Source organism: Limulus polyphemus, unplaced genomic scaffold (genome assembly GCF_000517525.1).
Source record: "Limulus polyphemus unplaced genomic scaffold, Limulus_polyphemus-2.1.2 Scaffold96, whole genome shotgun sequence".
Taxonomy (NCBI): Eukaryota; Metazoa; Arthropoda; class Merostomata; order Xiphosura; family Limulidae; genus Limulus; species Limulus polyphemus.
In genome coordinates, this window is record NW_013665706.1 from 65,785 (window position 1) to 81,929 (window position 16,145).

The 16,145-nt window shown below is 29.4% G+C and overlaps 1 protein-coding gene across 2 annotated transcripts in view; it reads left to right on the forward strand.

Moving 5' to 3' along the window:
• Positions 1-15,198, forward strand: part of LOC106469339 (vesicle-trafficking protein SEC22a-like) — a 43,167-nt gene extending 27,969 nt beyond the window's left edge. For both annotated transcript variants that reach the window (XM_013929831.2, XM_022398614.1), the window contains exons 5-7: positions 3,441-3,565; positions 3,957-4,025; positions 9,280-15,198. In XM_013929831.2, the coding sequence (XP_013785285.1) occupies positions 3,441-3,565; positions 3,957-4,025; positions 9,280-9,480 (395 nt within the window). In that variant the 3' untranslated portion in view covers positions 9,481-15,198. The remainder of the gene's footprint in view (positions 1-3,440; positions 3,566-3,956; positions 4,026-9,279) is intronic.
• Positions 15,199-16,145: the final 947 nt, after the last annotated feature.

Below are 16,145 nucleotides of genomic sequence, written 5' to 3' on the forward strand. Positions count from 1 at the left end.
ACCTGGTACAGAAGTGGTGCGGTCTCTCACATATGATCCTCTACTGTGGGGATCTACTCTTTTAGGATGTCCTTGGACACTTTTGAAGGATGCTTCTTTCTTTTCCTTGCACCTGTCCCTCCACCTATTCAATGTGGGATTCTAGCTATTTATGTGAGTGAAGGTAATGTACCATATTGGAAGTTATAATTTATTATACTGAAAATATATTTCTGATAGGTACTTATCTCTGTTCACACTTCCCATCCTTCCTCCCCACTGGAAACCTGTGCTTCCAATTTCTGCAAAAACACAAAGTGATAGTTTGGTAAATTTGAAAAGAGGGAGTCACATGCATCAGGAGAATGTGTCACACTCTTATTGTTGGAGGGTTGTCACATAATAATTTGCATATGAGATGCATTTGATTGTAAGGTACGTAGGAGTTCAATGCTTGTGGAATGTGGAAAAAAGTGTTTGCATATAGAGAGCAGCACTGAACAAGAATAGCTATTTATGTGAAAGGAGGAAAGTACCTGTCAGAAATATATTTTCAATATAGGAAAATTATAACTTTTATATAAGTACCAACTGCTCCTTGTTGCTAAAATACAGGTTCTTCTGAGAAACATGGCCCTGGGCTGTCTAATACTTTAAGAACTTATCCTACATGACAACTGGACTTTTTGAACAAGAGCAGAGTAAGTTATATTAATTTTAGTTACAAATTAAACATGAATATACCAAACTCAGTTTCATTATTATTTTTGTAATTAGAAGTATCAGACTTAAAAACACAATTTGTAATAAACGTTATACTTGTATCAACACTATCATAAAAAAATTTATTTACAGTAATGTTTCATTGCAATTCAAATTTTCTTAACTTTTAAATAATCTTAGTTTACTGTCTTGTAAATGTATAAAACTTTTGTGTAAATTTATTTTCATCATTAATGGTTAGTCAGGGGTGAATCCAGGATTTTCCTAAGGGGGGTCCAAAATTTGTTAACTTATAATTGCTATCATAAGATAGTAAAATTACCAGTCACCATTTTTATTTAGTTTGTCACAAAGTTAGTGATCTTCATGTTATTAATAAAACAAAAATATCAAAGCATTTTACATTTATTTAACCAAATGATTTATTAAACAAAAGAAAATATGTACACTGTAACATATTTGAGCACAAAATCACATGAATTAAGACGTTATTCCATTAATGATGAGTGAAAATCAAATTAATATTTGTAAAGATCTGTCATAGATTTTAACACACTGTTTTTGTGAATCTTATTTACATTATACATATATATACACAAAAAAAACACCCAAAGAATAACCTGCATTTGTGCTTATTAATAAACATTTGGTATACTAATACTAACTCAGCATTCATCACATTATTCATGCTTAATAAAGTGAATCTAGGAAGTCGTTCTTCACCCATGCTGCTTCTTAACAACGTCTTGATTCTATGTAGGCATGAAAAAGAACATTCAGCCTCACATCTGCCAAAAGGAAGAGTACATCCAAGCCGGACTAATGTTCTGAAATTTGGGAAAACATCATCACCTGCATGTTGAAGACAGTATCATATTAGTAAATTATGTTTGATGTCCTTCCCTTTCCTATATCTCTTCTATTCCTTTATTTCTTGTAGTGATGATGGCTAAGGCAAATCTTGCTCCCAGAACATAAGCCTATCCAATATCTACTACAAAAGACTGTCCTTGGTATCTACAATTACTTAAGGAAACAGAGCAAGAATTTCTCCAGCAGTCTATTTTCTATGTTAAATCTATGTTTCATCTCTTTAGATAAATGGTCACAGAAAGGGATGGCAACATTTCTCGGGTAATATTCATTGACAGAAATGCTTGGTGTATTTGAATGATGGATTTGCTTGATAGATTTTGGTGCTCTGGGTGCCAAAATATTAGTTCCAACCAGTGTTACCAGTTGCATTGTATCATCAAACCATACACTAACTTCCTCATTTATATCATTTTTCAATGTAATTATTTGCTTAAGTGTTTGGTCTATCATTCTGTAAATATGATAGATATCCAGGTCATGTTTTTGAAGCTTAGCTGTAATTGGCTTGACACTCTCCAAAGCATTTTTGGCAACAAGATATGTAATAATATTTTGGGATTATATGAGGCTCTTGAGAAGCCCCTATGCTTTTACTCTGGTTTCTTGATTCCGAAATCATGGCCAAGAACCACACTGTAAATTTCTGCATATGCAGATGGGTCTAAGATTGATTCCAGACACTCGTAGATATATTAAAATATTTCATAATATGTTTCATTGCACGTATGCTGCTGTACCCAACTGATTTTACACATCCTTACCACCTTTTTTCTTTTCATATCTGGAGCCAAGAAAACAGTGCTGAGATGAACTAGCAAAAAAATAAAAAAAAGAATGAACACTCTCCCCTTGCCTACATTTAAAAGAATAAAGGGGGGTCTGGTCACTCTAAATCCACCACTGTTAGTCCTTTTTGCTGTAAAATTATGATATGTGTAATAATATTGCTTGTATTATTAATTTTCAACTAACAATTTACCTTAATTAAATTTATTTTGATTTAGCTTTTAATTGAAGTGTAACATTATAACATCTTTTGTTCAGAAGTTAAGATATGGTCTTATGTTTCCAATTTCATTCTCCAAAGCATATAAAAGTTTTTTTGTAAGTGATGTTGGCAAAGAGAATTTGTTTTTATGAAAAATAGTAGCAATAAAAAATATGGTACTGCAGACTCATTGTTACAGTGTGAGAATATGCAAGTCATTAGAATTAAGTAGTTATAGTAACATCCCCCCCCCCCAACTCATTGTTACAGCATATAAAGATGCACATCAGTAGGATTAAGTAGTTATAGTATTGCCCCCTTGATAGTTTATTACACTTACCTTTTAGGTCTTGCTCTTCAAATATGCACAGGGTAAAGTCTTTAGAGTTGTAAAACTGGGATTAAATATGAAGCTTAAGATTAAGGGTAAGTTCACAGTTGAAAAATGACTTATAACTGTGCTAAACCAATTATAATTTATTTACACTATTTAGCTTTTTTCTTCAGATATTTTTGTTTGTTTGCTTGTTTAAAATGTGAGGAATGATTGCAGTAAAATGCTTTTAGAAATGAAAAGCAAAAGTTAAATTTATGTGACTAAAGACATAGCTAAAATATTTTGAATTCACCTACACAGAATTTGTGACATATTTAAATAATTAAAAATATTCCTGGACCAACTGAAACATTGAATTCTGTGTACCACATTTGTGAAGCTATTCATGCATCTTATAAGCTTTTGTATAAAATATTATATAAAATATAATAATGTTTTTTTTATGTCTCTGCTAAATTGTGTTTTGTTGTAATTTCAATAATGCAAGAGATGTTAACCTAAGATATGCCTTAATTTAACTTTTTTTTTTTTCAATAGTAGGTGGTGTACCTCCACTTCCAAGTCTACCATCATATGGGATTATATCAATTGTTTTGTCTGTAGTATGTGTCTTGTTTAACCTTTACCGTGGCCTGATGGCATTAAGTGAATCAAGCATTGAGGTTTGTTACATATTTTTATGTGTGTATGCTATTGTTCAATTTGTGAATGTAATTTCTAGACACAATAATTTCATTAAGTAACTAGTTATTAAGCATATTTTAGTGCTTTATGATTATTCAGAGAACCTGTGAATGTAATGATCTAATTTTTTAAAACTAGTTAATTAGTTCAAATGACTGTAAATTTACTATGCTTTTTTAGTGTTAAATTTTAGATGAGTTCTTGTAATCTTAATGGTTTTACTTAGAAATAATTACATTCTGTTAGAATATTTTTTCACTTTGTGGTTAAATAACCCACAGAAAAGTCTTTTTCATAATTGTACAATGTTTACAATAAAACAACGTCCTAAATAAATACAGCATCAGTTTCTATTTTTCTTATGTTTAGGAAATAGATGGAACAAATCCAAGTTATGGTTTTGCTTTTCTGGTAGAAGCATGCATAGGTGCTAGCCAGGTGAGTGAAATAAATCATTCAATATTTTCACAACATTATAGTTATGAAATTCTTATGATAAGTGATAAAACAGACGTTGACATCTTTGTGAATGTTTAAGAATACATTTTACAAGCTAATTCCTGTATTAGTCAGAAATTTCTCTCACTTAAGTAGTAAATGTCACTTTAAGTAAATACTTTACAACCTGAATTCTATGTAGCAATTAAATTTATTCTATTATTTCATGATGTAAAAAGCAAGTTACTGCCTAAACTCTGTGTTGTAATTAGAATTTAAATATTAGTTAAGTACTGTATGTTGTACTTCTATTAGGACTGCTAAGCCAAATTGTGGAGGATATACTTTAACTTAGCTATCAGTGTTCAAGGAAAACCAGTCTTAATGAATGTTGAAATATAATGTACAAACAATTTTATGCTGTGAAAAAAATTTTGATGACTGCAGTGATGCAACATTCAACATATTTCACTCTTTATGTGGTAAGCAATACTTGTCACCAGTTATTATTGTTATTCATCCCCTTTTTAAGAAATTTTGTAACTGGATTGCCATGTGTTAGTTTCTTAAAAAATTAACTGTAAAAATGCTGCTTAGCAGTAAAGACTGACAGCAGAGTTATATGAATTTCTCTCACTTCCTACTTTTTGTTCAGTTTTTGCACTAAACATATTTCACATCCGTATTAATATTTCCGATATAATATTATTTCATTGAAGTATGATAGAATATAATCTCTTTTGTTATTCTTCGGGATATAACTCGATATTGGGTAGTTTGTCTCTTAACATTTGATTCTGAATTGACAGTTTCAGCTACCTTATGCAGATATTTATGGGCTCTTAACCCTTTTGAAACGGGTCATAGGTGAAAGGCCATGTCATCTTGTTTGTTGACACACATTAAAAATTTTATTGAATTACTATTTCATGAACTTGTGTTAATAACTTTGGTATCAAACTGTAGATTATAATTCAAATTTTAGTACTATATATTACTTAATTTCTTAATTTAAAAACAACTATTAAAAAAATACAGACAAACATCAATTTTTGTGTGTCACTTGGTGTGTTGAATGCAGCACTGGTTCAAATTAGATGCTTGTGAAGTAAAATACTAAGTCTATAGTTTTGTATGATTTAGAAACTCAAATTGCCAATATTGAAAAGCTAGAATATAAAATAAAAGCCTTTTATCTTTTCAATTTGGTAAGATATTATTCATGTGATAAATCAAACACAGTGGCACCCCACCCACCTCTTTCCATTTTTGGAAATGCTCCCTTGTATATACTTACTTCTATGTATGACATGAATAACCAATTGGAAGCTCAGAATGTCCCTCTAGTGGCTTTCTCAGCCATTTTAATGGTCTTGGCACCATTTCTTTCTTTTGAACCAATACTTCAATGTGGTAGGGTGCGTCTTTAGTCTGCTCGAAATTTCATATTTTTTTTTGGAGTAAAATACATCTTAGTTACTAAGCTTGATAACTTATTGTGGAATTCTATGGTATTAATATAGTAATTTATGATTTTTTAGTTATTTAAATGTATATATATAAAACCTAAAAAAAATATTTTGTTTCATATCCTCCACCTGTAAATTTTTTAAAGGCTTAGCAATCTACATCCAGCTGCAACTGAATACAAAGATCGTAACTACAAGAGATAATTGTTTGCTTTACTTCGTTAGTTACTGTTTTATGTTTAAGAACTTATTTCAAAATAGCAATAATCTATATACATTTATATTGTAAATAATTGAAATGTGACTGTATTTTACAAAGTACTAGTTTGCTAAAACACAGCCAAGACAAGTTACTTTGTACGGACCAAAGGTCAGTTTTATGTTATTTGATACTATAACATGAGTACACGTGAGCTGCATCATTGTGACTTCTGTATTGTTAGTCAGGCACAGCCAAAAGGTCAATATAATAAAAATAATAAATATATAATGTTATGAGATTTAAGCTATTCAGTCTAAACATTTATGTTTTTGTGTTATAATTTTTTGTCATTCAAGAATGAAAGAAGCATAATTTATATTTATTTCCTAATTTTTTATGGTGGTTGCAAGATTGTTCAAATCTATCGAACCTGTACAGAGATTAATTATTGAAAATAACATATAGAATAGAAAGCTTTTTCTTAAGAAACATTTGATAACTATCTCTATTATAAAGATTTTGCATGTGAAATTTCAAAATTTTCTGACATATAAAAGTATTTTTAATCTTAAAATGAATATCACTTTGCATGATAGATAGGCAAAATGCGAAAAGAAAAAACAAGACATGAGAAAAGCATTTCTTTACGAACCTTAATACTTAATAAAAATAAAAAATTAGATATTTTGTGTATGAAAGCATTGTAATGTTTACTGATACTCTGCCAAATTTCATTAACATTTGCTTACTAATTTAAAAATTCTAGCATGAAAACTATAACAAGCACAAAATGATTATGAGGTCGGTCGTAGGGACTGAACCCATGCTGAACTAGTTAATTCAAACAGTCCTAAACAGTTTTTATGAAAATATCAAATTTTCACAAATGTGAATTATCTTTAATCCAGTACTAAAGTGTTTAATTTGGATTATTTAAGAAATTCTTATTAAGAGTATCTTTGAAAACTCCTGTTTTTATTTTCAAATGCATAATTAGTCAAGCACTGGGCAACAGTGGTCACTTGGTAAATAATATAATTAAGGAAGGCTTTGATGTTTTTTTAAATTATTGTATTGGTAACACTTGACTTATTTTTAAGGAGCAAAAATATATATTTAAAATGACTGACTTATTACATCTTTAATATAAAATTATAAATTGAAACAGCATTTTCTTTAACAAGTATTACCCCCCCCCCTCTGCATTGGCATTCTTTACTGCGCATGTCACAAGGTTTTAGTGACTTACATTCAAAGTTTAAGTAAACTGTTTTTTGTTTGTTATACCAATTACTATAGCATAAAGCTATAGCTAATAATTTATATTTTAATACTATACAAGGTTTAAGTTCTTAAGTTTATAAGGCAATGTGAAAATAATCCTGAATTTTTCCTAGTGTGAGAAATGTGACATTTTTTCTCTAGACATCCTCTCTTCTGTAATTTATTCATCACTCCTCCAATAAGTAGAGAATTTAACATAAATTACTCACTATCAAATTGTCATCGGTCAGACAAAGCCTAATTTGTATAGCCTTCAATCTTGTTTGATTACATAGCTATCAGATAGAAAATCAGACCCCTCTTGCCACACCCACCTGTCACATGCCTCTTTCAGGATTTGTTAATATTTCTCTCTTACATTTAACACTATGTTACTTATAACCAATAGAAAGCCAAGGTTTTGATTTGTCAAATGACATATTATATGACTGTTTTCTGAACAGAGAATTGTCAATTTCTCTTTTAGTACAAACTTTGTTTCCCATGGGAAACATATCAACTAGTTTGGATGAATTTGTAACGGCTCTTGTTGCATTGTTAGAAAGCCAGAAAAATTGTGATAGTTATGGGACATTGTCTGCTTTTTGTGCATTATTATTTTACGTTCTTTGATGCATTATTTAATTGAATAAAAATTATTTAGTGTACTACTACTATTAGTCGGCAGTCGACAGCAAAAAAAAAAGTCCAGGTAAGTACTTTATTTTTTGTTTTTCATGTGTATTCTTTTTTATTGTTATAAAAGTAACTAAAATGTAAAAATAGGAATCTCTTTTAATTAGTTAAGGTTAGATTAGGTAAAATATATAATAATATAATAGAAAGGTTTTCACGAAGCATGCACACCAGCAGCTCATACTTGCTCGTGAGTAATGTAATTTGATAGCGTAATGTGAGCCCTGCATTCCCCAACTGATTTAGAACTTATAATGGAGCAAGTAATAGTTAGACACTGTTCAAAGAGCAATAAAACAATAAAATTTAAGTATATATATATAGTTGTATACTGTTACGAGTTTAAAGCTACTTTGGATAAACAAATGTAGTTTCATGTTACAATTTGAAGTAATTTTAGAAATAAAAAAAAGTGTAATTTAGAATTATTTAAATTTTTGTTTGGTAGTTATGAGGTCGATCAAATCAACCAACCTTGTATAGAGTCAGGTTAGAGGAAATAAATGATAAAATATAAAGTTTTACTGAAAACAAGTGTTTGAAACGTATTTAGGAGGTTTAGAGATTATGCAAATGAAATTTGAAATTTTGGGAACAAAGAATGGTATTTTTAATCATAACTTGAAAATCACTTTGCACTCAGACTAGTAATGAAACAGACTTGATACATTCACAAACAAATCTCTTGTAGAAATACTTCATTAAGAAATCTAATTTTTTGTTTACAAAAGACTTGTAATGTTTCCCAAAAGTTTCCCAAATTTTGTGAAGATACACGTACTGTATTAAAAGTTACAGTAAAAATACATAACAAGTGCAATTGTGTAAATGGACTCAGTATTTTATGCTGAGCCTATTGTGAAAGGGTTAATAAGATTGTGTAATCATATGTATTACATGAATTGGGTTGACTAATGACTATTAAATCTTAGTATTGGTAGGAATGCGAAAAAAAGAAGTTATGGCAGCTAAATGTGTTTTCATTATGCACTCTTAACCTTTTGATTACTGGACCAGGAAAGTTAGGTTGGCCCCACAGACTGAGGAATATTGAAAAATTAAACAAATATTTTAATCTTGTCAGGTAATAAGAAATGTTGTAAAAAGATGAAAAACTACAAAAAACTTGCAAACTAACTTTTCCTAACAATGTAGAGTCATTTGAAGTTGGAGAACACAGCTTTGAATTGCCTGCTCTGTTTGCATTCCTCCTCCCTTTCTCTACACTCAAACACTGGTACAGGCTCATTCACTGACAGAATGTTTGTTCATTTCATCTCCCAAAAATCTTCCCTCAACATTGGTGGAGATTGTTTGGCACATAATACACAGTGAATAATACAGTAAAATAATGTGGGGTGTTTCACCATGCACAATAGTAAATCACTTGTATTACACTGAATGATTGTATTATATTTAATCTATACCTTGTTGAACCAGGTACATAGTGAATAATTAACATTTCTAAGTTGTTCAGAATGAATTCTTATAGTTGATTTAGGACAAAATGAATTTGTTAGTTATGTATTTCCTTGATTGAAAGTAACATTTGGACAAGTTTTTTTTATCTTTTGTAGAATTAAATTATTAACTTTGATTTTTGTTATAATTTACCTTTTTTCAGGTGTACTTGCTTCTCTGGAACAGAAAGAAAAGACGGGAACTAGCTGGCATTCTGTTTTTATTAGTTATCTTGTGTAATGTGTATGTTAAGGAGGTGAGGGATGTGTGGCAAATACTTTTTCTTGTTAGTGTTGCTTCAGTTATTACTTTTGTTACATCTGTACATCAGCCTCAAGCCAAATTACCAAACTACAATGTGTGAAAAAAGATCTGCTGTTCAGTTCAAGAACTGATCTTAAGTTTGTATAATTACTGGTATACATTTTTAGTGTAATTTATATTCTGTATTTTTATAAAATTATCAGTGTTAAAAAATAGAAAACTGTGTTTAGAAGCTTGCCTTGACAGTTTTTGAAATTTATAAAAATGGCTTCACAAATACATACAGAAGTTCTCAATGATTAAAACAGAAGACTTTCAAACAGCAATAGTAAGTGACGTATGATTTACAAGAATTACTTGTTTCAGTATAGTGAGTTTCTGAATTGATAGGTAAAATTGATTAGAGATCCTTTATCTCTATTGTATTTGTTTCTATAATCCTGCCATGCATTGTAATCAAATTTCTCATTTTTCTTATTCATAGTGAAAACATTGAAGCTTTTGGTCTAATAATAAATAAAATGTTTATCCTGTACATTCTTTTTAGTTGAATTGAAATGTTTCTATTTAGATATGTTTAAATATAGCATTTCAAGTCTATCAAAACTTATCTGTAGTCAAGTGTGATTTTATTGCTTTTGTTAAGCCTTAAACATTTCATTACTTTGCCAACTTTTAATAAATATTTTAGACCATCCCATCATAGCTTTGATATTTAACAAAGCTATTATTAGTATTCTTAATATTTTGAAGTTGTGAGCTGACAGAATATTACTAATTTGTTGCTTGCTTTCTGTTTCTCACAATAATATCCTACAAATACATAAAAGTAAAATAAATGATTCATAATATTTGTAATAGAAGCATTTAGATATAAGTATGACATTAAAAAAAGATACTGGATTGTGTGTGTGTGTGTGTGTGTGTGTATATATATTTATGTACTTTACTATAAAATTTTTTTTTTCATCTTTTAAGAAGGAGCTAATGAAAAGAAGAATGATGATTTGAATGCTTATTTTACTTTTGTTTTTGCATTTTTTGTACATTAATAACATAACTTCTGATCTTGTAATTAAATGAAAAATGCATTTGTCATACCATTTTGATAGATGAGTTGGTTTGTTTAGAGAATGTACCTGGTAATCTGAAAACATCATTTTAAAATATTACATATACAAAGAACAATTGTAAGAAAGAACATACAGTAAAAATACTGGATTTGTTTCGAAATCATTGCAGCCAAGCTTCTTCACAATAACATGGACTTAATCTATAGTTTATATTGTGATTTGTTGGTTGGAGTAGTAAGTGACATATGATTTACAAGAATTTCTTGTTTCATACATTATTGTAAATAGAATCTTAACATTTTTATATATGTACTCAAAAAGAAATTATCTGGAATTGGTTTGATAATTGTGTGTATGTATATGTGTGGGAGATTCTATATCATTTATTTTAGAGTTGGAAGGATCTATCTTACACAGATTAACATAACCGTTGGTTTTCATGTGCATAAAATAATGAATTGGCAAACATAATGCTTTCTTTTTGCATATGTCTAAATATATCTATCAACTCTAAGAATTTTTTCCCCAGAAAAAATAACATAATTTTAATATATCAGTACATAATAAGTGATATATTTATGATGTATTAAGATTCAGAATTATGTGAACCACACTCCAAACTTTTGAGATGTTGCACCATTATATGAATATAAACTTTTTGTGTGAAATATATTGAATTCCTATTTTCAGTATTAATTTTTACCTTCCTCCGTTATATATCAAGCTTGTGTAGATGATATTTTTTTGTTGTAAGTAGCTTATTGGATTATTGTATAGCAAATCCTACTTCCAAATGTAAGCTATATCTAAAAAGTTGTAGTGGATTACAAGTAATAGTGTGATAGTACATGATTCCTTGTACTTTTGCATAAATATATAAAAGGTCATTCAAATCTGCTAGTAAAATCCCCTGGTTTTTAAAAATTTTCGAGATCATGTGTGAGAAACAACTTTATAACTCCTCCCAAAAAAATATCGTATACATTTGACATGAGGTATTCTACTATGTTTAACTGTGCATCATTGATATTGTCTTAGAACAAAATTTACACCATAATTTGTGTACTGTTGCTCTATTGCTAAAGTTCTTTAATTTTCTGATTAGTCTGGGCTGGTGCTTGTTCTGCCTTGGAAACTTTAACAGCTTTTTGTTTTTCGTTCTGCAGTTAGGGTGTGACATTTATTGTTGAGGCAATTAAGGTAGCTCTCACATTCCTAATATACTGTATAAAACTAGTCTATTTGCAAGTTGAGAATTCCATCAGGAAATGACTGGATAGCATCATAAATATTTATCTGAGTTTCCACATTCTTTTTGTCTATAGTTGCATCATTCTTAGTAGTCAAACTCGTCTCAACATTTCCATGAGAATCAAAACTGTCTTTACGATTTTCTGAAAGAATCTCAAAAACATCTTCATGACTTTCCATACATCAGAAAAGGTGTCATCTTTTGTTAGAAATCCTGCAAAAATGGTATCCAGGTGGTCCTTCTATTTTCACCCTTCACATCTAGGACTGCAGTGCACATCAGTGAAAACTGTAGTTACATGATATCCTACTGTTGATCGTTTTACTTTCATGCTGCAGAATTATATGGGTAGAAAAATATTTTCTGTACTTGTGCCTGATTACTTGTCATCAGTAGTGGTGGTAAGTAAAGTTAAGTGATTATTGAAATTTCATAATTAATTAATTTTTGGGCTCATTAATCAATAGAATTTAACTAATTGATTATTCTCATATAAGATTTGGGTAATTGGAATAATCAGAAACACTAATTTTGTTTAGTAGATTATTTTTTTTTGAGTCTTGACACTAGTTAATTAAGCTGAACAGTCTTAAATTAATTGCAAATAATAATGACAAACATATGACAGTATTCTATTTACTTTGATAGCTAGAATAATCAAAAACAGTAATAATTATAAACATTAATTTTGATTAAGTAATTAATTTTAGTGACACTAACCAATGTTTGTTGGTAATAGATTCATCAAGCTAATTGCCCAGCTCTAATGATAAGGGAGATATGTACTGAATTATAAGGTACTATAACTGGGCTTTTCTCTCAAACATCAGTAGTGTTCAACAGAAACTACCTACACTCTGTGCAAAATTAGTTTCTAATGACATGTTGCACTATTTTTCAGTACAGACTTTGTACCCACTCCAATGTCCACAGTCTTGTAAGATGTTGGGTCCTTGAGTGCAAGGTTTAGTCCCATAAGTTTAGGAATAATTTCTTCAGTCTCCAAGACACTTCTCTTGACAAAGTGTAACATCATAAACCTAACAAAGTTGGCAGGTCATCAATGGAGCAATAGTATCATTGATTATGGTGATTGAACTTCTCCCAAAATAATTCAAACATTGCTATAATGAAAGAGAAAAATAGTGTCTTTGGTGGTGGTGTTGAATCTGTAAGTACTTCAATAGTTTTTTTTTATGACAGTGCCAGGGAAATTAGTCATCTTGACAATTTTTTATTGATACCTTGAAGAAAACTTCCAGAACCCTGTCTGCTACTGATTATTTTTTCATACCATCTTACTACACTAAACTTTCTTTCCAGAAGAGAGGTAACCCTGATACAATAAACTTTTCCAACTGGTTAAAAAAAACTATCCTATCTGAAGATCTGCTGACCATCTTGATGTTAATGATTAATTTAGGATGATTTGAATAATGATTGGTCAGATTTAAAACCAATGGAATGGTATGGAGAGTTGGTTTCATAGTTTATTTTTAAGAAACACTCGTAACAGAACTCTGAAAGGACATTTTAGTGTACGTGGGTTTACCTTGATCAAGCAAATGCAGGTGCTGTGAAACAAAGTTCCAGATGTACGTAATCCTGTTTTAAAGCACATACACTAGTGGTTTTATTATACTTTTCAGTAATTATTGGTGTTTGCTATTTGTATAGTAGCACCTATAAATAGTGAATATTCTTATCTTCAGTATTTTATTAAGAACCCTAATTTCTTCTTTCATTATTACCATCCTTATAGTTTCAGTATCTTGCCAAAACTACCATTTAATCTCAGTTCAGATGATCCAGAGTAAAAGATAAAATAAGAAAAACATATGAAAGTTGATCATAAAAATAATGCATGCTTTGAAGTTGAGTTGACAAAAGATTTCTTCCAACAAAGCTTGAATTTTTACTAATAGCTGTAAAGTATTCTACTACACTTCTTTGTCATAAACTAAAAAATAAATAAAATTGAAAACATTTTGGACTGATTCTTTGAACTAAAATTAAGTCTATATCCTATCATGGTTATTGGTCTATTAAAGTTTTTTTAGTTATAATTAAATTTTTTGAGAAAACTCATTCACTGATACTCGGGTGAAACTTTATACTCAAGCATTAAAACAAATGTTTATTTTGTTTAATATACTATGATGCTAAAATAGTTTTTGTTATGAATGATGCATATACAAGTCCCCAAATTAAAATCAGTTTTTTACTTTTATGAATGTGTGAAAAGAGTGTTATATGTTTCTAATACTAATTAAATAAACTTGGACATTTTTGTGCTGTTAGACAAGTGACATTGAAAAATAAAAGATGGGATGATACAGAAGTGAAAGAGAACATAAGCCATTTATTTATTTAGCACAAGGGAATAGTTCTTTCTTTATATTTGCTCCTTACTTGTGATTTACCGCTGTAAGTTCTACTAAGCAAGATTGTTACCCAGGCATCTTTAACTGTATGTAAAATGTAAGAAATTTATTTTTAAGTGTACTATTTTTACCTCCATTACTATAGTACATGTGTATTTATATTTGAAATAAAATGAAACATTCAATCTAGAACACTTATGAGTGCTTAAGAGCCCCTTTTTCCAGGATTTTAAACATTCTGTGATAAATGTTTTTATTGTTCATTATTTTTAGTGTGGTACATTTCAAATACTTAATACTAAATGTAAAAACATGTAAAAAAAGAAGGATTGATAGTAACAAATTACAATGTTATTTTATGTCAAGTTCTGCCTACTGTTCAACTATTTTGATTCTTGTTCTTGCACTTTGAGTGGGTGTACTTTGATTAAAATTGATTTAAACTTGCTCAATTTGTTCTAGAATGTTATATCTTGCAATTATCAATACAAAAGATTAGTCTGCTTTAAGTGTAATCTGTTTTGTTTTTTTTTGTCTTACTCAGTCCCTGCTCAACCTATTCATTGTTGTTAGCTTGTAGTTCTGTTATTGGTGGTCTTCATCTCTTATGTTAACATTTTCTAATACAAATTAGCATTGGAAGAAAAGTTACTTTTTAAAATTGAAAATACTGTTGAGAACACCAAAACTATTAATAAAATAGAAAAAAATTTTATAAATTGATTTTAACCATAACAAGTAAGATCACCAACCAGTACCATTGGTAGGGTGTTTCAGTCAAGTATTTCTCCTGTATTTAAGTGAAAATGATATCAACATCATGTCTAGTATTCATGTGGTGAAATGTAAGATCTTAATTTGCGATTTTCAGTTTTAAAAAATGTGAAATGTCTCCATTAGCCATAGATTTTAACTTTGAATTGAACAGTTTATAAATATATGTTATTTAAATTTTGTTTGTTTTAATACTAAGCTTCTTTCACACCATGTAAAACTGCTGGCCCATAAAATTTTGTAGATCTACTAAGCTGGATAAGAAATGGCAGTAAGTGTAAAAATTTGGGAAAATGGATAAAAATCATACATTTTGGTACCTGTCAGATACATTAAAGTCATCTGTGAATTTCTGATGCATCTACCATTTTTACTATATGTTTAACTTAGCATTTTTGTGCAAATAACCTGTTTTTCTAAACCTCAGGATATACTGCAGTAAAAGTAGAGTTAAAAATGAATCATTATCAGACATATATTACACTTGGATACAAGTACACTGGACAGTTAATCCAGTTCTTATTGATGAAATTGCCAGTATTGTTGGCTAGAGTTGTGACAAATATGACTTTGCATAGAAAAACCGTATATATATTATTTTGAAAAATGTAACAAAGCAAATTTATGTGCTTCCATAAAATTTTATTTTCAATATCATGATGTATTAATCCCAGAAATACCAAATAAATCTTCAAGGAGTATTTTTTTAAGCTTTTATGTTTTCATCCCAGTTTTTATTTCACAATAAAATTGTAAACATAAGTGCTAAAAGAAATGTATCTACATCAGTCCTACTTTTGATTATAAGTTAATGTATTGTGCTGAGCTTTCAACTGAATTTTTTTTAAGTAATGGATACTATAACTGAAAGAAAAAACTTTATTGGAGATATACAAAAGTGGAACTTTAATGACTTGTATATTTCAATACAAAAACTTTCTGGAGTTAAATCATGTGATACCCAAATATTTATACATCATATGGATTTTTTTGTTCTTACTGTAAGATATTTTCCAACAGCCATCCATGTCAATCATTTAACTTTATAATATCAGAACACCTGAACTTGTTTACCATAATTACACTGATTTTGTGAATTATCTTAAATACACTTAGATTAGCAATGTTACTAGTCATTGTATTGTTTTAGAAAATAAATCATGGATTTACCCATATTTAAGTGAATCCAAAGGGAAATCTATAAGCCAAAACTGTAAAATGCACATATCATAAAAAAAAAAGTAAAATAACAATTGGACATACTAACTTGTACAGTATCTGA